The sequence below is a fragment of the Lytechinus pictus genome, unplaced genomic scaffold (genome assembly GCF_037042905.1).
Source record: "Lytechinus pictus isolate F3 Inbred unplaced genomic scaffold, Lp3.0 scaffold_19, whole genome shotgun sequence".
Taxonomy (NCBI): Eukaryota; Metazoa; Echinodermata; class Echinoidea; order Temnopleuroida; family Toxopneustidae; genus Lytechinus; species Lytechinus pictus.
In genome coordinates, this window is record NW_026974140.1 from 6,784,371 (window position 1) to 6,807,300 (window position 22,930).

The following is a 22,930-nucleotide window of genomic DNA, read 5'->3' on the forward strand; positions in this document are numbered from 1 at the left end:
TGACAAATCACAAATAATTTTCGGTGTGACAGGCAGACAAGGACATATTTATTTCCATACTAGTTATTCTTACCTGAACTTTGAATTTGCATTGCTCAAATGAAGCTCTGTATTAGTATTTGTTGCTACAGCCATGAGGATGTCCTGTTCTATCGCCATTGGTAGCACAGAATAACCACAGTAGTCAATATGTTCCCCTATATGACAAAAATATGTAAACAAGTACATATCAATTCATTTGCAACTCTTCAAATTTATCAATTTTCTTTGCTCCAAAGTTATTCTATTCATTAAAGGTCAAGTCAAACCCATCAAAATGTTGATTTGAATGAATAGAGAAAAATCAAACTAGTATCATGCTGAAAATTTCATTGAAATCGGAAGATAAGAAAGTTATGACATTTTAAAGTTTCGCTTATTTTTCACATAACAGTGATATGCAAATGAGACAGTCGATGATATCCCTCACTCACTATTTCTTTTGTTTTTTGTTTGAATTATATACAATATTTCATTTTTACAGATTTGACAATAACGACCAACTTGACTGAACCATTTAGTATTAAACAATGCTAATTCCACATGTTCAGAAAGGAATTGTTGTTCACTTGACAATGAGGAGAAAATTAGAATATTTCATATAATAAAATACAAATGAAATAGTGAGTGGATGATGTCATCAGTCTCCTCATTTGCATACCGATCAGGATGTACATATAACTGTTTTGTGAAATTAAGCGAAACATTTAGAATGTCATAACTTTCTTATTTAATATCCGATTTTGATGAAATTTTCAGTGTTATGATTGTTGGATTTTTCTCTTTTTATTCAAATTAACTTTTTGTTGGGGTGGACTTGTCCTTTAATTTATCAGTCATTGACTTCATGAATTCATTATTTAATCTTACGATTCATTCTTCATCAGCTAATTCACTTTCTAATTTTGTTTAATTTATTTGTCCATCAATCAATTCAATTCACTATTTTTCATCTAAACCATTCACTCGAAATGGATCCCTCTCAGAATTAATGGATCAAGCAAATTTGTACATAATGAAATGATGAATCTACAGAAAGCACCACCATTTCCTGTTGGTTCCATCATGGAATAAATAAAAAGGTGGCAAGAGAGAGACACAGAGAGAGAAGGAAAGTCTGATCTTACCAATCAAGTTTACTCTCCCAGAAGCTCTTGCTAGAAATAATGGTTTCTTCTTGTACTTGTTCTCAAAACTTGCAAATAAATCATCCGTTCTGAAAATAAAAGCAATTAACAATAATGGACAATAAAAATATGTGTGTACACAATAAAACTGTAGGCCTACCTGTAAATAATGAAATTTAAAAAAAAAATATTAAAAATAATCCAAGGCTCTTTGTGCAGTCACTGTGTTCACAAGTAATCCCCTCCTCAGTGAGATTCATTTGTCTTTTTTTCAGCAGTGAACAGGTTTTAAACACATGAGGATATAACTTTTTTTCCCCTGCTTGTTTGGAACAAAATGGTATTATAAAGCAAACTTGTAATGTTGTATGTTGTTTTCTTTTAAAAAGTACAATAAAAATGCACATACATGTATAGCACATTACATCAAAATTTCCAATGTGCTTTACAATGATACATAAATATTTAAAGGACAAGTCCACCCCAACAAAAACTTGATTTGAATAAAAATCCAAAAAATCCAACAAGCACAATACTGAAAATTTCACCAAAACCAGATGTAAAATAAGAAAGTTATGACATTTTTAGGTTTCGCTAAGTTCACAAAATAATTAAATGTACATCCAGATCGGTATGCAAATGGGGGAACTGATGACATCACTCACTCCTTATTTCTCTTGTATTATATTATATGGAATATTCTATTTTTCTCCTCATCGTCCTGTGAAACAAAGTTTTATTTTGCCCTGAATATGTGGAATTACCATTGTTTAACATTTTATGGTTCGGTAAAGTTGGTCCTTATTGTCAAATCTGTAAAAATTAAAATATTGTATAATTCAAACAATAAAAAACAAAAGACATAGTGAGGAACATCATCGGTACTCTCATTTGCATGTGACTGAATTGTGCATATAACTATTTTGTGAAAAATAAGCGAAACTTTAAAGGGGAATCCAGCCTTGGCCATTAAATGTTGTGTTGGGAAGGAGAAAAATAAATTAAAAGGAATGGTGAAAGTTTGAAAGAAATCGGACAAGCAATAAGAAAGTTATAGCTGCTTTGAAATTGAGATCACTAATACTATGTAGATTTACTTTATTATCAGGGATTTGTGGTTTTCTCCTAAGTACCCATTCCCCTGGGGCAGTTATCTAAATCTAACCCTGGTAGCATATTGTTTTAAGTCCTCATGAAAGAAAAATGTAATTTGAAATAAAACTTTTGGGAAAAATGACATTTTAGCCATAATATGTATTGGAGTACATGGAAGAGTAGTCCTTGCCTTACATCACTATGACATCCCATATGTGGCCAATTTGAAGTCTCCATGGGTATAGTGATTACCAATATTTACAACTTTAAAAAATTCATAACTTTCTTGTTGTTTGTCCAATATTGTTCAAACTTTCACCTGTCAACTTGTCTGATTTTTCTTTTCCTTGTAAAAACAAGTTTTTATTTGGGTTGGATTCCCCTTTAAAATGTCATAACTTTCTTATTTTACATTCGTTTTTTATGAAATTTTCAGCATCACGCTTGTCTGAATTTTCTCTATTGATACAAATCAACACTTTTCTGAGGTGGATTTGACCTTTAACTTTGTAATCATGCATAATACATGTATGATGTAATTCAATTTGAATATAAACTGTGCTCATGTTTAGATTTTCATGAAACCATTTCTTTAGGGTGTAAATTTTGACCTGACCCCCATGTCTTTGAAAAAAGAGAATAGTACTAGAAGGCGTCTTGCTCCTACAAGAACCAGGATATTGTATCATATAAGCCTATTGGTCAATAAAGTTAATAAACTATGTCATATGCCATGTGTGCAGAACTTTAAACACATTTGAGAAAAAGCATTGGAACAGGAAAAATGTGAAAGGTTGTGCAAAAATGTGAACAAAACATGACAAGTTTGCACTGATGATTGAAAAAACACACAAAGAGTTTGACAATGACACCCCTTCACCAATTCCCTTTTTAAAATCAATTTAAAAAAACCCATCAAAAAAAAATCTACATCAAGAATCTAATTCATCTATAAAATATGGATTGGCAGATAATAATGATGAAAATAGTTGATATAAATAATTAATGATGATTGAATAAACACACAAAGAGTTTGACAATGACACCCCTTCACCAATTCCCTTTTTAAAATCAATTTAAAAAAAACCCATCAAAAAAAAATCTACATCAAGAATCTAATTCATCTATAAAATATGGATTGGCAGATAATAATGATGAAAATAGTTGATATAAATAATTAATGTTAGAGCACCTTTTCCACTAACCCAGGGAGCTCCGACCCGAGAAACGGGCTCAGGACTCGTCCGAGTAATTATATTAGGCAGACATGGGAACTCTCCAAAATGGGGTAGAATGGGGTCACATTAGCACTCCTAATAAGAGAGAAAAATAAATTATGCACTTACCTCGATTATATGGACGAAGGTCTATTGTGACACAGAATCCTGACATTGAGGCACAAACTGGACGCTCGAAAAAAGGAAAAGTTAGACCTCTATGTCGCATTTGTTCACGTTATCATCGATCGACCATTTTGTTTTCAATTTTGAAAGAAGAAGAACGAAAGAGACAGAACTTTTCCTTTTTTGAGGGTCCAGTTTGTGCCTTGATGTCAGGATTCTGTGTCATAATAGACCTTCATCCATATAATCGTGGTAAATGCATAATTTATTTTCCCCCTTTTGTTTGGGGTGCTATTGCGACCCCATTCTACCCCATTTTGGAGAGTACCCTCTGCCTAATATTACACGGACAAGTCCTCGGTTACTTTTCCACAAGACAATGTGTTTGGTGTGGATTAATTTAGAAACTCGTCTTACATGTAGTTCCACTAGATTGAGTCTTGGAACTCTTGTTGGAATGCTCCCCAGGGAGTGGAGAAGGTGCATACATTGTAAGTGGGCATGCAAGGATCCGATGACCGGGGTAATAATATATCTGTAAAAGCGCTTAGAGGTGTCGTTCCGACGTGTAAAGCGCTATATAAAATGCGGATTATTATAATTATTATGTTTTACATATCCATCAATTAAAGAATCACATTAGGGCAAGTCCAAGAATTTGTGCGCGCTACGTAAGGGACATTTCAAAGGCTTTAATGGCCTGAAAAATAGTGTTAAATGACTTTGATTAGATTGAATACCCTCATGATGGTGGATATTTAGAAGAATAATCATGCAAAGAATGGTGACATATGACCTTGACCTTTTAGAGAGAAAAGACGGGCCATTACGTATGGGACACAGACAAAAGACAATTTTTCAAACATTTTTTTCAAGTTGAGAATTCTCTGAAAGTATTTCATTTCACAACTTGTAACTTAGTGTGATAAAAGTCACAACACTCTAGTATATCTAAGGCAAGTTTCATGTCATAAGCCAAAAACCCTCTAATTACGGACGCTAATTAAACAAATTAATGACATGGTATGTATGGGACAGTTACATATGGCACATTTTGTCCCTATAGAGAACGTACACAATTTCCCCCATAATTTGAAAAATGAAAATAATTTTAAATATGGAAATAAGAGGTTTTTTTTCTTTTAAACTGCTCTATTGAGATATATTTCATATGACTGAAAAGGAAATTAGCCATTTCAACAATTTTCATTCTTGTTTTTCATGGTTTCATGAATTTCTGATGTATTTCTATTGTTTATTATTTTTTAAATATTTTTCTATTTTCACAAATTTTTTGGCTCAATTGTTTTCATTTATCAGTATTTATAACAAATCAGTCCTAAGAAAATAAAGAAAAGGTAAATAAATCACTTTCAAGAGCACTCTTGAAATTTGTTTTTCTCCATGAATTCACTTTGCACACCAATCTCCCCATTGACATTGTGTGTAAATGTCCCCTACATAACATGTTGTCCCATACCTAACAATTTTTTAATTAATTTATAATTAAAAAGTAAACTATATTTTTGAAACTTTTTGTGGTATAACATTTCCATACTCAATAAATTAGAACTTCCCAGATATGCAACAATACAAGTATTGTATTCTGAGGGATAGCTTAAAAAACATCATCAAAATGTTATGGTATGATGGGACATTTCATCCTTGGACAAGACCTTATTTGCATATTTAATTAGATGACACCACTTTTTTCCCCCAAAAGTAATAAGATGTTAGGGGTCCATGTCCCACCTATGACTAAATCTCACAATTTTTGTTTTGATCTTCTATGAGTTTTTACAATTGTCCCATACGTAACGCCCATTTTACCCAATTATGCAAATTAGGTGCCCAAAATTAGCATAGATTCGCATGTTATTAAATTAAAAAAAAATGAAATTCTAAAGTTCAACATTTGGGCTTTCTTACCCCACCAAAAATAAAGATGAAATTTTGTCTTCTAGGGTGACCTTTTCTTGGACTTGTCCATTAATGAATATGGGATAATTTTTTTATGGCATTCATCATCACCTGGGGGGTGGGGCACTTCCATTGACGAATGGATGCCAGGCGTGACCATGGGATTTCGAAAAGCACCTTTAACAAGTATTTTCCAGATTTCTGAAAATGCACCCCTTTAACAAGTAGGCCTATTGGCGTGTGAAATCCTACCCTACATGTATTGGAAATAAAACAATTCCCTTGGGCTTGACAAATATTCCCTGAATTGACCCCCGGGGGGGGGGGGGGGGGCACTTACATTGACTAGTGGATACCATGCACGACCAAAAAACCAAAAAAGGATGCCTTTTTCAAGATAGGGCATGTAACGTAATAAGGGTGTCAAAAACACTAACATAATGAAAAAAGGGTATCTATTTCACTAGGAAAACTACGTGTTTACTAGTTTAGGGTCAAATTTGCGAGGGTATAAAAAGACTAAAATGTTTTATAAAGGATGTACTTTTTGCCCCAACAGTCAACACTACGTGTTTAGACTAATTTAGAGTACGATTTGCTCGAGGTGCGGCCGTACTAAACCCAATGATGTAGGTAAAAACCGACGACCGTAACATAATCAAAATATCGCTGAACTTGTTTAGGGGTTAAATTCAGGGAATACTTGCCAAAAGTATTGTTTTGTATCAAATACTTGTTAAGGGTAGGGTTTCACACGAAAATACTTGTTAAGGGGTGCATTTTCTGAATATGGAAAATTACTTGTTCAGGGTGCTTTTTGAGACCCCATGGTCGCGCATGGTATCCACTCGTCAATGGAAGTGGCCCCCTCCCCCCCCGGATTGACCCCCTTAACAAGAACAGCTATATTTTAATTATGTCATGGACATCGGCATTACCTTTAGGCTTTACTTACATTGGGTTTAGTACTGGCCCACCTCCCACACTTCGCTCAAATAGCATAGCATTTCTATCTTGAGAAAAAGAACAGCGAAAGCTGTTCCAAAGCATAGCATTTTTCTTATCGAGAAAAAAGAAAGAAATCTGTTCCAATGCTTCTCATATTTTTCGTTAGGCAGTTCCAGCCGCATTGATCCGCTACAATGTGCTGCCTGTTTGGTGAAAAGCGGCCCGCAGAGCTCTGTCCATCCATCGCCTCTGGCGAGTCTGAACGAGCACAGAGCCAGGCGATGGGCCCGTTTTTGTCTCACCCGTGGCACTAGACAGCTGGCAGCCGTCTGTTTCGAGGAGTTTTTTAACTTTTTTTTTTTTTTTTAAATTTCTCCTCGTACACAGACGGCTCGCTAGCGTGCAGCCACCATTAGGGGACTTGCAATGCAAAATCCCCCCGTCGGGGCTCTTCAATTTTTGTCTTTAATGAATAAAAATTTTGAAAATTAACGCGACCAAAATGCAAATTAATATTCCCTCTTGGCATTAATTGCCAAAAAACGGAGAAAAATCAAGTTAAAAGGAACAAAAACAGTGACTTACCTCGGCTGTCGCGCAAATTCACTTCCCCGTTTTATCCGATCTTAAGTACATAAACATATGGCCATTGAGTCCCCTGTACAGATCGCGCTAGAACTTCGGTCTCTGTATTTGGTGAGTGAAGCCAACGGAGTTCAGCTGAACAACCAACATAACAGAGACCGAAGCTTTTGGTCTACCGTGGCACACAATGACACACCTGCCACATTTGTGGTTGAGTCCCCCCCCCCCGCAGAGATTGCCTTACTATGAACGTCATCTGTTACCTGGTTACAAATACAAGACTACATTTTAACAATTTATTCACACTCAATCTGAGCTGACCTTTTCCTTTGAAACAGAGGGATTTCAGCAATAATAGGTGGCTTGTCTCCATGATTAATCCCCTCCATTTTCAAACTTGTTGTAATTGTAGACTCTACTGTCCTGACTACTCCGATCGAGTAGACTAGATTCTAGACCTGTACTGGCCAACTAAACAAATCTTAAGAGTATTTCACTAGTTCTCAATCTCAATCACGCCAGCTTCAAGTTCAATGATTAGCTCCGACTCCGAGACCGAGGTTCCAGCTCCGCGACACTCCCCTTCATGGTGGTCAGCTCAGCTCATTGACGTCGTCTGGTACCAGCTGCAACTTTCCATTGATAAAGATAAAAATGAAAATATTTTCACTTTTTTTATTTTAAGTATATAATTCTTCCATTCAAAAATATTATGAATCTTTTAATTTAAGTTTTTAATACAATTTTGTTAATGTAATAATGGATTTAAACATTTTTTTATTCACGACAAAATGAAATTGAGTGCAAAGCTTGGCAACATTTTCAAGATGGCAGCGCCCTTGCGACTCTCCGCTTTAAAGTGTGCTTCAAATTTGTCAAGATTTCAACGGATTTTGCCACAATTAGTGACAAAAATCAACTATTCTTCTTCAGAAAATGCCGTAGCTAAGTCAGTTGAGCCACAATATCCACCAATAGCACCTCCCAAAGACAGTAAAGGAGAGTTGATTCGCATCGCATCGGAGCCCGTTCTCGCCGCCGAAACTCCGGCGGAGTCGATCTACGCTCTGACGAAGAAGTACACGTGGAATTACAATATTCATCCTTACGCTTATCACCCGGGATTCGTTAACTTTTATAAGCACATTACAAAGACTGAAATCGTAGATGGGTTTCCCAATGCAATTGAATCATGGATTAAAAGCGAAGAGGTGCAAAATCTAACAAAAAGTGTGGTGGATATTGCACAGAATGTTCTCGTGAATGATCACAACTTGACATACAGACACAAACAGAATATTGTATTAAGGGACAGAGATGTGGGAACCCAAGTATGCAAGAACCTTATAAATTGTATTATTCCTTACCTGGCTTCATCTAATCAACATCTAATGGAGGCAGATGTAGATTTTGATGTGGAAATGCAGTCCTTTTGGCAACGAGGATCACACAGATTTTATCAGTTTCTTGGCAAGCCTCTACTAACTGTTCGAACGAAGCAGCCACTCAGAGAGGTGAACCATCGCCCAAATTTGGTCATGTTTTTCAAGAAAATTAATTTATTTACATGATTGTCTCTTTAATTTTTCCTATTTCTGTGTCTAAAGTTTCTGGAGTATGTAGATAGATAGATAGATAAAATGGTTTATTAAAAGATCATCGCAGCCAAAGGCTGAATTGTGATCAATTTTACAAACATGCAAGTTACATATAAAGTTCTCATACAAAGTATCGTAACAGTTTCTTAAAATGATACACGAACCTATTATGTATACTATGTGATCTTAGAAAAAGAGTCTGTGGGGAAAAAGAAGAATGCAGTGATAGGTGAGCGAAAATAAAGAAGGAAACTAGAAAAATGTAAAGGGAAGTTGTGAAGGTGTCAGGGAATGAATGGAAAGAATGGAAAAGAGAGGAGAGAAAGGGAGGAAAAGAGGAGAAAAGAACAGATCACGTTCATCACATCTTGACATGTACACACCATATCCTATTACAGATGGTAGCAAGAAAATTGCAGTGAGATTAAAAAAAAAACAATAAAAACGTTCAATATATTAGCATAGTATTAGTAAAAAGGTAAAATGATAACAAACGATGTAATTAAAATGTGGAATCGTCAACAAACAAAATTAGATTGATTACATGTTATTTAAAAGATTAACAAAGTATGGAAGAGAGCTACATTGGAAACGTTTAGTTTGCATTTATATTGTTGATATTTCAATTGTGATCTTAAAACATAATTACATTGCTGCCTTAGAGGTTAACTATTTGTAAATTGTGGATGCTTGGCAAGAGAACTGGCAAAGTCAATACATAACTGTTTTCGTCTTGCCTCTAACGAAGAAATATTGCACGTTTCCAATGCGTTAGCATAGTCTTCATACTGGAATCCAAGCATAATCTTACAAGCACGTTTCTGAATATTTTCCAAGGCAAGTACATGGCTTTTGGATAGGTTACCATTGTAAACTGGTACTCCGTAGTCTAAAATTGGGCGAATGTATCCTTTATATATTAAAATCAGGTCATCCAATGGAAGTCTATACTTTTTAAGGCAACGAAGCATGTACAATTTTCTATTACATCTTTTTATAACATCTGATACCAGGCTATCCCACTTAAGGTTAGATTGTATAAGAACACCTAGTATTTTTGCTTCATGAACAAAATTTAAATTATTATTTCCAATGAAAAATTGACTTTCTTCAACATAATTTTTCATAAATGTTATAACCATAGAAAAACATTTAGATGGGTTTAAAGTCATGTTATTTCTCAAAGACCATTGATTCACGTCGTTGATTGCATTTTGTATATTAGACTGAGATGAGACTTTACGGCTTTCAACAATAGTCAAATCATCAACATATTAATAATAAGGTAATTCAAAATTATTGCAAGCATCGTTAATCATGACAACAATAAGGATCGGGCCAAGTCTGGTCCCTTGAGGGACCCCTGCATTGACAACTTTAGTGTTTGAGATTTGGCCAAAATATTTAACCTTTTGCTGACGACACTCAAGGAAACTCACAATTTACGATATAACACAGGGTCTCACATGAATGTTAATCAATTTATTAATAACAATGTTGTGGTCGATGCGATCAAACGCTTTTGAAAAATCGGTGAGTATAACAGTGGATAGAGTCTTGGGTTCATCAGCATTGGCAAATATCTGATGAAGAAATTGTATCAAATAGTGATTCGTACTTAATCCAGGTCGATTTCCGTACTGGTTTGGATCAATACACTCTACAATATCTTGAAGTAGCCATTTACATATAAAATATTCAGCAAGTTTGGCAAAGTAAGAAGTTAACGAAATGGGACGCAAGTTCTGTAATGTATTTGGTTTAGATTTTGGAATAGGTACTATTTCGGCTGTTTTCCAAATTGAGGGTACAACAGAGTTCTGAAATGAAACATTTAAAATATGGGCTAAAGGAAAACACAACTCATATGCAAATTCCTTTATTATTCGTACTGGCAGATCACCAGATATTCCAGCTTTGCGTTGATTAAGAGACTGCAGTTGTTTATAAACTTCATAAGGTTGAACAGTTGGACATGTATATTGTGATGGTAGAAATGCAGGCAATTTTCTTCTATCCAAACAAGGGAGATCTGCTGCTACGAGAGAAAAGTGATCGTTTATACAATCAGCAATAATCTTAAAGTTAGAAGGGTTGTTATCGATGTTTTGAATTTCAACTGGTAAATATTGTTTCCTATTGTTCGTAAGAATCTTGATTTGCTTATACTGTACCAAGCAGCAGGATTTGTTGTTTTTAAGTTTTTTACTCTAGTGTTATAATATCTAATTTTTTGCTTCTTAATCAAACGCTTAGCTTTGTTTCTAAGTAAACGCCATAGAGCTTGATTATTCCTGTGAAATGCCAGTTGTCTTTGATGAATAATAGATTTAACTTTTCCTGTTACCCATGGTTTATCAGATTTATGAATTCGAACGTCCTTAACTGGTAAAAACAAATCTAAATGATGCCGCAATGTATCCTGTTTGTAGGCCTATTTGATAACTTTTCTTCCACTTTATATTTGCAGTGTTATTAAGGTTATTTTTGTAAATGGTTAAGTAAATCAATAGTATTGTTATCTAATTCCTTTTTTGAAATTATGAACAACATCATCATATCGTGAGCCTGAGGGTAATCTAAGAAAGATTTTCTGTTTCACAAAATGTTCAGTTTTATTTAAAGTTGTGTGTAACAGTGTAGTTTAAATGTCCCCTTGCACATGATTTTTAATGTGTAATCTTTTTGATGAATATGTGGTGCATGTACAATACTGTCCATCCCATGGGCATTGTTTGACCAATGGGGAAGAGTTTCTTTTGCAACAGCCAACCAAAGTAAAAAAGAAAATATATATTAGGGTTATGGTAACTTATTCTTAGGGACTTGGGGTTAGGGTTAGGGCACTCAAGGGTTCATCACATGCCGCCGCGCGCAGAAAAATCAAGCCATAGAAGTGTTTTGTGGATGCCAGAAGTGGGATCGCAGCACGTGTGACCCAATAACTTAGAAATCCACTGCCAAACGTGGTTCTTGGTGCGAGGTTAGTATACTAATTTCGCACTAGTATGAGTAAGGTTAGGGTGGCTGTCACAAAAGGAAACTTTATGATGGTCGTATTATAAACAGCCTCACCCCTGCATTTCCAGTAGGTTTGTTTGCTCCGATGGAATCAACTGCAGACTGTCTTTTGGATATATAGATCCCCTTCAGTACTTGATCAACAAAACTGAATTCAAACATTGTTGTGTGACTGTCTGATCATGATCATCATGTGTTTTATTGATTGATATTGTGTGTTTTCTTTTTTCCCCCTCAGTTTATTGAGAAAGATGCAGATGTGTGCCAAGGGCCCATACCAGACTGGCCTTATCATCCAAACGCCATCAGTATTTTCAAACAGTGTGGAAATGCAGTATGCTTCCCAGGTAATCATGATGCAGCTATCACAGACACATATATTACACACATTTAGGTCTTGGTATAGGCTAGTCTATGGAAATGATTCCTTCATAATAAACATGTTTAATCTGTGAAATTTTAGCACACTGCACAATTATAACTGATTGCCTCATTATTGCTACTTTAAACTTCTTCCAACTTAGGCTGAAATATGAAAATGTTTGAGAAGCCAAACTCAATTTGTATCAAGGTACAGTAACAAGTTTGCAATAATTTAATACACAATGGTTTGTAATTAATATTATGAACTTGGGTTTAATTTGGACTCTGGTCTAAAGTTGTTTTTTTTCCTATGGCTAGCCAAATGTGACACAAACTCTGACAGTACAGGTTCAATTTATCAGCTCATTTTTTACTCACACTATCCATGATTGTCTGGGAAAATTACAGTTAGTTTCTTTCACCATTAGTATGATAGCATGATGAAAAAGGACAGTGAACATAAAAAAAAACAATGTTAACAGACTTAACATTTCTAGCTTCCCATAATATAAGTGCAGAGTTAGACAACAGCTTAAAGGAGAATGAAACTCTTGGAGCAAGTTAGCTTTTGTGAAAGCAGAAAAATCAAAGAATAAGATCAACAAAATTTTGAGTAAAATAGGACTAGCAATAGAAGATTTATGAGCATTTGAATGTCGAGATCACTAATGCTATGGAGATCCTCCCATTGGCAATGCGACCAAGATCTATGATGTCACAGATGAACAACTCTCCCCTTTTGGACACTGAAAATATACCCCAAGACATCTCTTTTTGCTCATTCTAATCATATGACAAACGATTCATCAATGATATAATGTTGTGAAACCTCTGTACTTGTCCTCTCATAAAGAGAACACCTCACCTTGTGATAGACTCTATAAAAATGAGAATATAAGTGAAATAAGTACTATAGTAATGAGGGAGTTGTATGTGTGTGACATCACAGATCTTGGTCGCATTGCCAATGGGAGAATCTACATGGCATTAGTGATCTCAATATTCAAATGCTCATAACTTTCTTATTATTCATTCAATCTTCCTCAAACTTTCAACAATATGTTTCTTTGATTTTTCTCTTTAATTTGGATTCAGCTGGTTTCAAGGGTTTCATTCTCCTTTAAGATTAAATTGACTTCAGAATAGAGCCAATGGATTTCGGCAATATGTCTTTGAATTTAAAATCTTATCTTTTGCTGATTGTATACAGTAGATGCATATCTTAGCAGTTTTCCTCTGTTTCAGAGCAGGACAAATGGCAATTTTCGAACAGTGATATGCTCAAATCAGATTGAATGCTAAGGTACAACGACAGTAGTCTTGTTCTATGGCTGTTATGTGGTCAATTGTTTTCTTCTTTTCCCATTCACAGGCTTCAAGCATGGTGGTGGTCACCTGAATGCTCACACCCAGCTCTATCTTACTGATGACCGGAGGAGTAAAATAGAGTCAAACCATATCCTGCAAGATGTCCTGGAAGGTCAAGGAATCAGCACTTCCTTTGCATGGCTGAATGCTCTTGCTCTCTATCAACGTAAGATACCTGTGATATATTTCAAGCATGTAATCTAACTATGATGGATACATGTAGCCTAGGGATGCACTGTCATGAGTGAACTTGTCTTATATTTCCAACATGTTGGGGATGTTTGTGTGTGTTTAATTAGATTTTGGCAGGCGTGAATCAATCAGATGTGAATATTTCTTTCCTGGGCGTGACCAGAATTTTTTTTTTAAATTCTATTGACTGACCAGAAATTTACTATGAAATAAAATCTGACGAGATGAAGGATACAAGGTGCTTATACCCATTTTATCAAAGGGATAGAGAAAATGCATTCATTAGGTGAATTTCTTTTTCATTTGCCACTTGCTCTCTTGAAAAGAAGTTATAAAAGACTGACAAATTACAAAAGCTACACTATTTCTTAGTTTGCTTTTTGATTCCATTGACTTATTTTGGTGTACTCATCACTTTGATTATTGTTAGCTGCGTCTGTCTTGATATACTGGTATGCTTCTCATTGTCTCATCTGTAGTTCCACTGACACTGAGTAAAACTATCATGTACCATTCTTTAGCCTTTAGATTTAAAGAGATCCTTAAATATTATTATCATTCATTTTTTTTCTCTCTCTTATAGAGCACTGTTGTTACAATGACATCCCACACCCGATGACCTGCCAGACCATTGTCACTGATGGCAAGTACTTCTCCTTCTACTGCTATCAGCTTAACACTCTCAGACTGGATGACCTAACAGGGGAGGACAACGACCTTTGCAACGTCTGCTGGCAGGTCCGTGATGTTCCTCTGTTCTCGGCTATTGAAGAGGGTCAGGTGGTGGATTTTAATGAGGATGTGTTAAAGATGATGGTTGCTTTCTTAGCTAATTCAACCTTTAGCTCAGGTTAATATGTTTAGATTACTATCATTGAACTGTAGATATGATTTGAGATGGCTTGAGAAATGAAGGATCTCGATATTCATACATATACTAAAGGACAGCGTTAGTTTATCAAATTTTTGGTTTTGTCTCCTTATGGCATGCACCATAATCATGCTCATACCTATACTGTAATACAGAAGAAAAAGCACTTTAGTCTCTAAAATATGAAATGTTTCAGCTTTTTCCTAACACATCATCTTGCTCCTGGACCATGTAATACAAGTAATTGTGATCAATGTCAAAACTTAAAACAATGAGTGTCATTGGCTGACATGGAGTGCATTGAATAATATGTGTTTATGCAACAAGCAATTTGATTTGCCATTGCCATATTGCAATGACAGAAATTAATTCCTCTCTTCCTTTCATATAAGCCAATTTCTTCAAGAAGAAAAGGGATTTTTTCAGCTATATATGTTTAACAATAACATGATATGAGAGCAATTTTCCAAATGAAACAACAGGGCTTCATTCCTTCTCTTATTTATGACCATCTGAGGCAGTGTCATTGTTTTTGTCAACACTTATTTTGTTGTTGTTGCTATATTGTGAAAGTTCTAACATTAGGCCTATTGTTATTTGTAGGAGTATTAACTTCATGATGTGTATCATCAGGAAATCAACCCATCCTAAAATTGCAGCATGTAATCTGCTAAAACGGGTGTATCCTAAGGACTTCAAACACCAACATGTACATTTATGGGTTGTTTAGGTTGTTGCGCAAAGAGTATGAAATAAAGTTATGCTTAAGCTCAAGTAGGCACCTTGTTCTTAACATGCAAATCTCGTTGATGCACTAGTCCTCTGAACTTATCTAATGAGGTTATCTATCTCTTGTATATCAAATGCAACTGGGAATTTATATAAGATAAATTCGGTCACACTCAACACTTTGTGAAACATTCCCTTGTAGTAAAGTATAACAATTTATGATAATTTAGAATCAGTAATCTAAAAATTTGAATTGGCAAACGTGTATCCCATCCCAATGTGCAGCATCAATTCTCACAGTAAGTTTGAATAACTGATTCTTATGTTGTCATTGCTTGAACTCAGAATGAAAAAATAGCTTTCATGACTTTTCATGAAATATAATGAGCACTTTGTATTTACAGGTCAATCTACAAAAAGTCGCATATCTTTGTCCCAGTTAGCTTTCTGCACATAGACTGGCACCATTGCATTATTCATATGACATAGACAATAACAGATAAAATACTCAATTGTCAGTGATGCTTTGACTTGAATATGATTGCAGGTTGCTAGCCAAAATGTTATGGATGTTAAATTTAACCTCTTAAACACAGTTAATTTGTTAATTTATTTACAGTATTTTATTACTTGATAAAATATCATTGAAATTGTGCATGGGTGTGAAGCTACATGTATAGGCCCTAATATGTTTTTTTTTTTCATTGTGACATTTCTTTAATAGAATGACCAATATATAATTCTTTATCTAGAGCTGTACCCTCTGTGATTGCACAAAGCGTTGATTGGTGATCAAGCATTTTTATAGCAAATTATGAAGTTGTTGGCTTTCCATAGATTAAGTTGATCTGAATATATTCCTACCCCTACAAAAATAAATAAGCCCAAAATTCTGTTTTTCCTGTAGGTTACTTAATTATTGAAAGCAATGCATGTATCCAGTTGAAAAATGTCCTCTTTTGTATAACATTGAGTAAATATTGTAAAAAATAATTTGTTTATTATTTATCAAATTTCTTAAGAAGTTCTGAATAGTTGTTATTTTTAAGGCTCTCTCACTTTATACCAAAGTAAAGTGGAGATTATGATGAAAGAGAAAGGGAAAGAAATCTTGGGATGACACATCATTAATTTCCCAAACTAAATGTCTTAAGAAATAAACAAGGGGAATATCCATCTTGCTTTGGGGTCATTCTCGTTCTTTGCCCCCCCCCCTTTCCTCTGCTGTGCCCTGACCTTAATCTCACCAGATATTCCAATCAATGTAAACCCAAAATTGGTATTAAGCATTCAAGTCTATCATGGTAAAGTTTATCTTATAGTTCATCAATGTGTGATTTATGTGTGTGCGGGTGGGTTGGGGTCAATCCGTATGATTAATAAACCTAAAACTTCCTCGTCATGAAAAAAAATACATGTAGGCTCATCATAATGGACAAATTGATATACATGAAATACTCTCATGGGGAGCGTTTCATGAAAAATGTTGTTAGCCCAGGTTGAGAGTAACTTTCACAGATGGTAGTTACGCGACTGTAAATCTTTGCATCATGTAACATTCAGTGAAATCTCCTACCTTAAATTTCATGAAATGTTTCCCTCGTGTTTTATTTACGATGATGTTGACGATAATTACGGTGATTGTGATAAAGAGGATGTTGATGACGGTGATAGTGACGATGATGATGTTGGTGAAAATAATGAATACAGGGATTAAAACGTTCCATATTATTGCAATAAAGTCAATGAAATAGGTAACCTACATGTAAAACAGCTTTACAAATTGTGTTTCCATGTCTTGCTAAGCTCAAGGAGAACCCATGGAAAAGATATATAAGATCCATGACCTGATGAATATGAACAGCGTGTATTGCCTTGAGAATAGCGATCATTGCATTTTAATAGACATGACCATGATTGATGACGTATGATTTACATTCGATTCCTCCAAGTGATAGTCATGTCACGTGAACTTGCACATGATATGGCCTCGTTTCGGTTGGACATACTCTCCTCTTCGTCTCTCTACAAAGTTATTGGTTGAACTGCTTTCTGCTTTTTCTTCCCTTTTTCCTTCTTCTTCTCCTTAGTTTTCTTTTCTTTTCTTTCTTTATTTTTTTTCTTTCTTTCTTCTTCTCCTCCGCCTCCTTCTTCTTCATCTTCTTTCTTCTCCTCCGCCTCCTTCTCCTTCTTCTTGACTTGTATATTGTGACTTATCGATAAGAACAGACAAAAGGAGACCGGAAAGCGGGCCCGGAAGCGGGAGGCATATTTAAACATGGTGGCGATACATTATCAAATCTACCCCAAGGAAATGTTTCTTGAGTGAAAGTAAATTAAAACTCCTCTGATGGTATATTACATGTATATATCAATAGGGATACCCATAACAAGAAAATGCCAAAGAAATTTACGCGAGAAGGTATTTATTAAAAAAAAGGGTCTACATGGGATAGGGTTGCTTTGCCGTTAACAATGAATCGAGCAATTCTCTAATAAGTTGTTGACGAAGACATACTGTAGTCTAAACACTGCAATAACCAGGGGAAGGATGAGGAGGAGAGGCACAGGGTAGCCAATCAGGACCTACAGGCGTATAGAATGGAGAGACCAATTGTTTCACGAAAAAGAAGAAGAAGATGATGATGATGAAGAAGTAGACAAAGGAAGAAAAGTAAAGGAAGTTGTGAAATATGAAGTTATTTTCTAAAACTTCTGTAAAAATCTATCACAAATTTAGATTTAATTATTAAAATGTTCGAGTCTTTTAAGTCGCTTCGCTTGCTTCTCCTCTCCCACGATTTATTAAGATTTTCTTCTCGATGAAAATAGATCGACACATGTAGTAATTTAGGATGGAGATTAGTAAGATAAATGTGAAAAATACGTGGGTAAATTGATATATACATATGGATAGATAAATTAATTGATTGATAGATAAATAGGTAGGTAGGTATAGGTAGACAGTGAGGGATAGAAAGGGACTGTGATAGAGAGAGAGAGAGGGGGGGGGGGGAAGAGAAGGGGCTGATATGAAGAAGATGAATGAAGAGAAGGATGGATGAATAATGAGATACTATAGTAGGCAAAACCACCATTAGCGCGCATTATCTCTAAATGATTGATGTGAACATTCAAGAGTTTGATATTTTTTGCCGATGGCACTCTGCCTCACTTAACGATTTAGTCAATAAATTTTAACCAGACATTGCTTACAGATTTCAGGTTAAAGTGGAGATCTCTCAAATTAATCAAGTTCAGAATGTATGCAAAATATAAAAACAAAGGAGCCAAAATTTATTGCGACCTCGATATTTTCAATATCAGATGACGGCTCTTGATGATAGCCCTCTATGATAAGGTACACTGAAATTCGAAGAAGAGCGCCACAATTTCAATATGCAATAAATGCCTTTCTCTCTTATATTTTGCTTTCATTTTCTTAATTTTTTTATTCCGAAGGGATGACGATTTGCAATAATAATATAGTAAGGCAAAGAAAGCTATGATTTGAATGCTTTCGAGTTGACCGTAATGATTTTAGAGTGCAGGGCTACAAGTCATGCAAATAACATAAACTTAATCAACCGCTGAGTTGATTTAGTTTAGGTTAGTTCCGAGTTTAATTGAAAATCCACGTTTTCTATTTTTCAAAATCAATATGTCCAAAGGAACTGTGAAAACTATACTGCAATCGCACTGCCACAAACCCGAGTTCTGACAATTTCAACTATGTATGTTCGTTTGACTGTTTTGCTGTCAACGAAAGAGAAATCAGCCTGAGGACCTATTGACCTACCACCATGATAAACAATTATGTAAATCTGCGAATGATATTTGCTTTAACCTAGTTTTGCAGGCCATTTCGGACATTAGAGAAATTTAATGATTATTTCAAAGGAAGCTAAACTCTCAAGAGAGAGAGTTAGTGAGATAGATAAGCGACCTAGTCACTCATACTTACAATTACTTAGCTCTTTTTACAAAGCTGCACGTAAATTGTGAATGTCTTTCTATTACACAAAATTGGAGACAGTTTTGTGCCTAATGATATATCCCTGTATCGCTTACTCAGCACCGAGTAAGAACATGAAGAACAGTCGTACGTAAAATCATCTATAACTTGAAGCCTATATGGATGACTCTCTCACGTTTATACTTTTGTTTTTTGGTTTCTTATAATTATGTTTTTGAATGTGAGACCAAAATTAATAATATCTAAATAATAAGGCTTGTTCAAATAATATTATACATGTATACGGGGAAGACATATTTAGAGGCGCTCGATTTGCACCTGAATAGACCAATATAATAAGAATGGCAATAAAACTAGCACTCTTGATGATAGACAGGGACAATGAAACATGACAGAATTCCATTCTTCAATCATATAACGTATCCCAACATGCCATTTATCAATTTGATGAACACTTTATGACGTACATCGGATATCGGATTCCAGGGCTTGACAGAATAACAAAGAAATGTAAATTTTTAGAAGCACCTGGTGATGTCTCTCTCGAGTTGTCTAAGCCTTTATTTCGAAGATAAAACCGACCTTCACCTACCAAGCGAAATATTATTCCCCAAAGCAAGAAGGGGACAAAACAATGGCGTAGTCTCTGGTCTATTACAGGCATTGACTTGAATTTCAAAATGTGATTTCCGGTTATGGTACATTGCCCTGTTATATGAAGGTTGATCAAGACGTAGGGATATGTAATCATATCTAATTTGGATATTTATATAAACCTAAAAATAAAGAAAGAAACACAAGGAACAACTTATCAGGGAGCATTTCATCAACATTTATGTCCGACAAGTTGTCAGATCTGATAACTTTCCTTGATTCTGATTGGCTGAGAAGCATCGGTACTGTGGTAACTGTCGGGTAAAACGGTAATTCCTTCATGAAATGCATTCCTGTTTTTCTCAATTCCTAGTCTCATCCTAGTCTTATCTAAACCTTATTCCAAATTTTCAAAACGCCACCACTGACATAACTCTTCATAATATACTAAGAACGCACCTTGCGAAATAAGCGTTTTCTTCTTAGAAATATCAGTCAAAGCTCTAGAATTCGTATAGAGGTATAAAGACTGAAGCGGAGGTAGGCAGAGCAATGATATTGATAGAGAGAGAGAGAGACAGAGAGAGAGAGAGATAGAAAGAGGGATGGAGGGAGAATTTTGATGAATATTTGGTTATCTTTATTTTGTTTTGTTTGATATCTGACAAAATATACTGTCAGATCAGCAAACATTTAAATTTAAAAATAATTTGGGATAGATAATGGATGTAGGATGCTTAAGGTGAAGTGGCTTCTTCTTATTTTTGTCTATATAGGCGTATCGGCCTATTTAGAATGTGCATTATCTTCCGTAGATATGGACTCATTATCCTACTTTGCCTTCTCTCTCGTCTTTACCTCTCTCAAACCCTTGTTCTATTTATTTGTCTTTCTTTTCTCCTCTACCTTCATCTCTCTCTTTGTTGAACTCGTTTATCGTCTGTAGATATAACAACTCATTCTCGTCATCACTCGCTTCTCATCCGCCCTTTCCTCTCATCTCTCTCTCTCTCTCTCTTTATTCACTTCTTTATCTTCCCATTCCCAATCCCTCTTCTCCCCATCTACTAGTATACCCATCTTCATCTCTCTACCCATCACCTCTTTCTCTATCTCCCCGGAATTTCCGTTAAAAATCTTACCTCTGTTCACGTTCTCTGTACCTTTCTTACCTTTACCTGGGATTCCTTCTCCACTCTTTATCTCTTTCTGTTGTTTCATCGCTTGCTTTGTCGGGCTGGCAAGCGCTAACAACCTACCTTACGGTCTGATATTGATTAACACCATGTAGTAAAATCCAATCAAGAGATATTTACAAACACAAATAAATTTAATCAACACAAATATTTTTTTGGCCGAATAGAGCCAAATATAATATTTCATTAAGATTAATAATTACTCCATTAACATATTTCCTAATATAATATTTCATTAACTCAATTTGTCCAATAATTTCTTCATTGTTTAAGTTTTTTAAAAAGGCCAATCGAAGCATACGCATTATAAAAGATACCAACTAACTATCAAGATTTTTCAACATTAACGTATCCATGACCAGTTCTGTATGAATTGTTCAATATGGAAATGCTGTTAGGCCGAGACAGGGAAAAAATCTAGGCTTTTCAAACAACTGTTCCTGATTAGCTCCGGGGCTAATGACATTACTCAAGCATGGACAGATCCGATTTTCAGAGATATTATGGATAATCTGCCTTCGAGGCCAAGACAACTAGGTCAAGAGAATATCGCATTATGACCTGGGAAGAATCATCATTATCATGTTAAAGATGAAATGTCTTTCTTTGTTTTTCTACGACCATAGCGATACTACAAAAGCAAAGATGAATAAAAGAAAGAAAAAAATGACATAGAATTAGAAAAAAGTAAGAGGAAGAATGCGTGCAATTTTGAAAAATAATTTCGTTTTTCTACGATCATGACGATACTACAAAAGCAAAGATGAATAAAAGAAAGAAAAAAGAAACGAATGAATTAGAATTAGAAAAGAGTAAGAAGAAGAATGAGTGAGAAGAGAAAAAAGATAAAGAAGAAGAATGATGAAAAGGGGGAGGCGGTGGAAAAGGGCAAAAGGAAGAGGGGGAATGATTATTGGCTCTCGACTGCGATGACCATGATAGCATGAATGCAAAATCAACAGGATGACCTACTGACAGGGTGGGCTCAATTACAAGGTAATTGATCAATTACGTAATTAATTACATTTTTCGAGTAATTGTGATTGCAACTGTATTTGAAATTTTGAAAGAGAAAGTAATTGTAATTTTAATTGACTTCAATTACTGTCAATTACTTTTAATTACATTCAGTTAATTAACAATAAGCTTACTTAATTCATGATTTAATATCATGACCTTTTTCATGTCAACTTCTTCAGCATCAAAGAGTGTAATAGGCAGAATCCGTGCTCTTTAACACAAACCTTCATATTGTCAGTTTCCTTGTAAATTACCACCCTTTCACACGGTTAAAAAAAAATCGTAATTTGAATGATGATTCCCGTGAGAAATAAGGCTAATGACGAATATTTAGCACGTGTGAAACCAAACTAGAACATGTTTAGAACGCTAATCACAGTCACGATTACAATAGCAATCATCATTACAATGATTGAAGATTCACGTGTGAAAAGGCCCGTAGAATTATGTTGAAATACGTGGTATACAGAATACAGGTATAATTGGCCCCAACCTTGCTTATGGATTTTATTCTCTCATTGGGGTAAAAGCTGGAGATGGTAATGGTTTCAGCCCGGATCGCCAATTTACGTGAGTTCTTAAACTAGCAATACGTGTGACTTTAACAAAGGTTTGTTTAGCAATGTATAGGGGCCCAACTCAAAATGATGCCTGACGTCACAGGAAAACACAAGTGTGTAACTTTTTCATGTATGTAGCATTCCAGCTTGGAATCTGGGGAGCATTCATCGACATTTTCGTCCTAAAGTTGTGAGATCTGACAACGTCCTTCATTTTGATTGGCTGAGAAGCATTGTTGCTATGGCAACTGTTGGATAAACCAGGATCCGTCGGATAACACGACTGACAGGTTATTTCATGAAATGCTGCCGTGATGACCAATTTGAAGAGTTACGAATCACTCTATTATGCTGCAAACATGAACAGTGCAAATAATAAGATTTA

At 35.2% G+C, this 22,930-nt stretch overlaps 2 protein-coding genes across 3 annotated transcripts in view; one reads left to right on the forward strand and one right to left on the reverse strand.

Annotated features, from left to right (window-relative positions):
* LOC129260720 (N-acetylgalactosamine kinase-like) overlaps positions 1–7,678 on the reverse strand; it is a 21,657-nt gene extending 13,979 nt beyond the window's left edge. For both annotated transcript variants that reach the window (XR_010296736.1, XM_064114552.1), the window contains exons 1-3: positions 7,379–7,678; positions 1,167–1,255; positions 74–197 (exon numbers count right to left, since the gene is read on the reverse strand). Coding sequence is in view for 1 of the 2 variants with exons in the window: in XM_064114552.1 (XP_063970622.1) it covers positions 74–197; positions 1,167–1,255; positions 7,379–7,446 (281 nt within the window). In the remaining variant the exon portion in view is untranslated. The remainder of the gene's footprint in view (positions 1–73; positions 198–1,166; positions 1,256–7,378) is intronic.
* On the forward strand, positions 7,395–16,349 carry LOC129260963 (large ribosomal subunit protein mL65-like). Its single transcript, XM_054898979.2, has 4 exons — positions 7,395–8,571; positions 11,915–12,023; positions 13,412–13,573; positions 14,183–16,349. The coding sequence occupies exons 1-4, from the start codon at positions 7,849–7,851 to the stop codon at positions 14,452–14,454; spliced, it is 1,266 nt and encodes a 421-aa protein (XP_054754954.2). The 5' UTR covers positions 7,395–7,848; the 3' UTR covers positions 14,455–16,349.
* Positions 16,350–22,930: the final 6,581 nt, after the last annotated feature.

Bases quoted from the DNA above. Each gene is read 5' to 3' on its own strand.
- LOC129260963 (XM_054898979.2), top strand. From the start codon at position 7,849: ATGAAATTGAGTGCAAAGCTTGGCAACATTTTCAAGATGGCAGCGCCC. The intron at 8,572-11,914 runs GTGAACCATCGC...TTTCCCCCTCAG, and splicing joins CGAAGCAGCCACTCAGAGAG to TTTATTGAGAAAGATGCAGA. The intron at 12,024-13,411 runs GTAATCATGATG...TCCCATTCACAG, and splicing joins AAATGCAGTATGCTTCCCAG to GCTTCAAGCATGGTGGTGGT.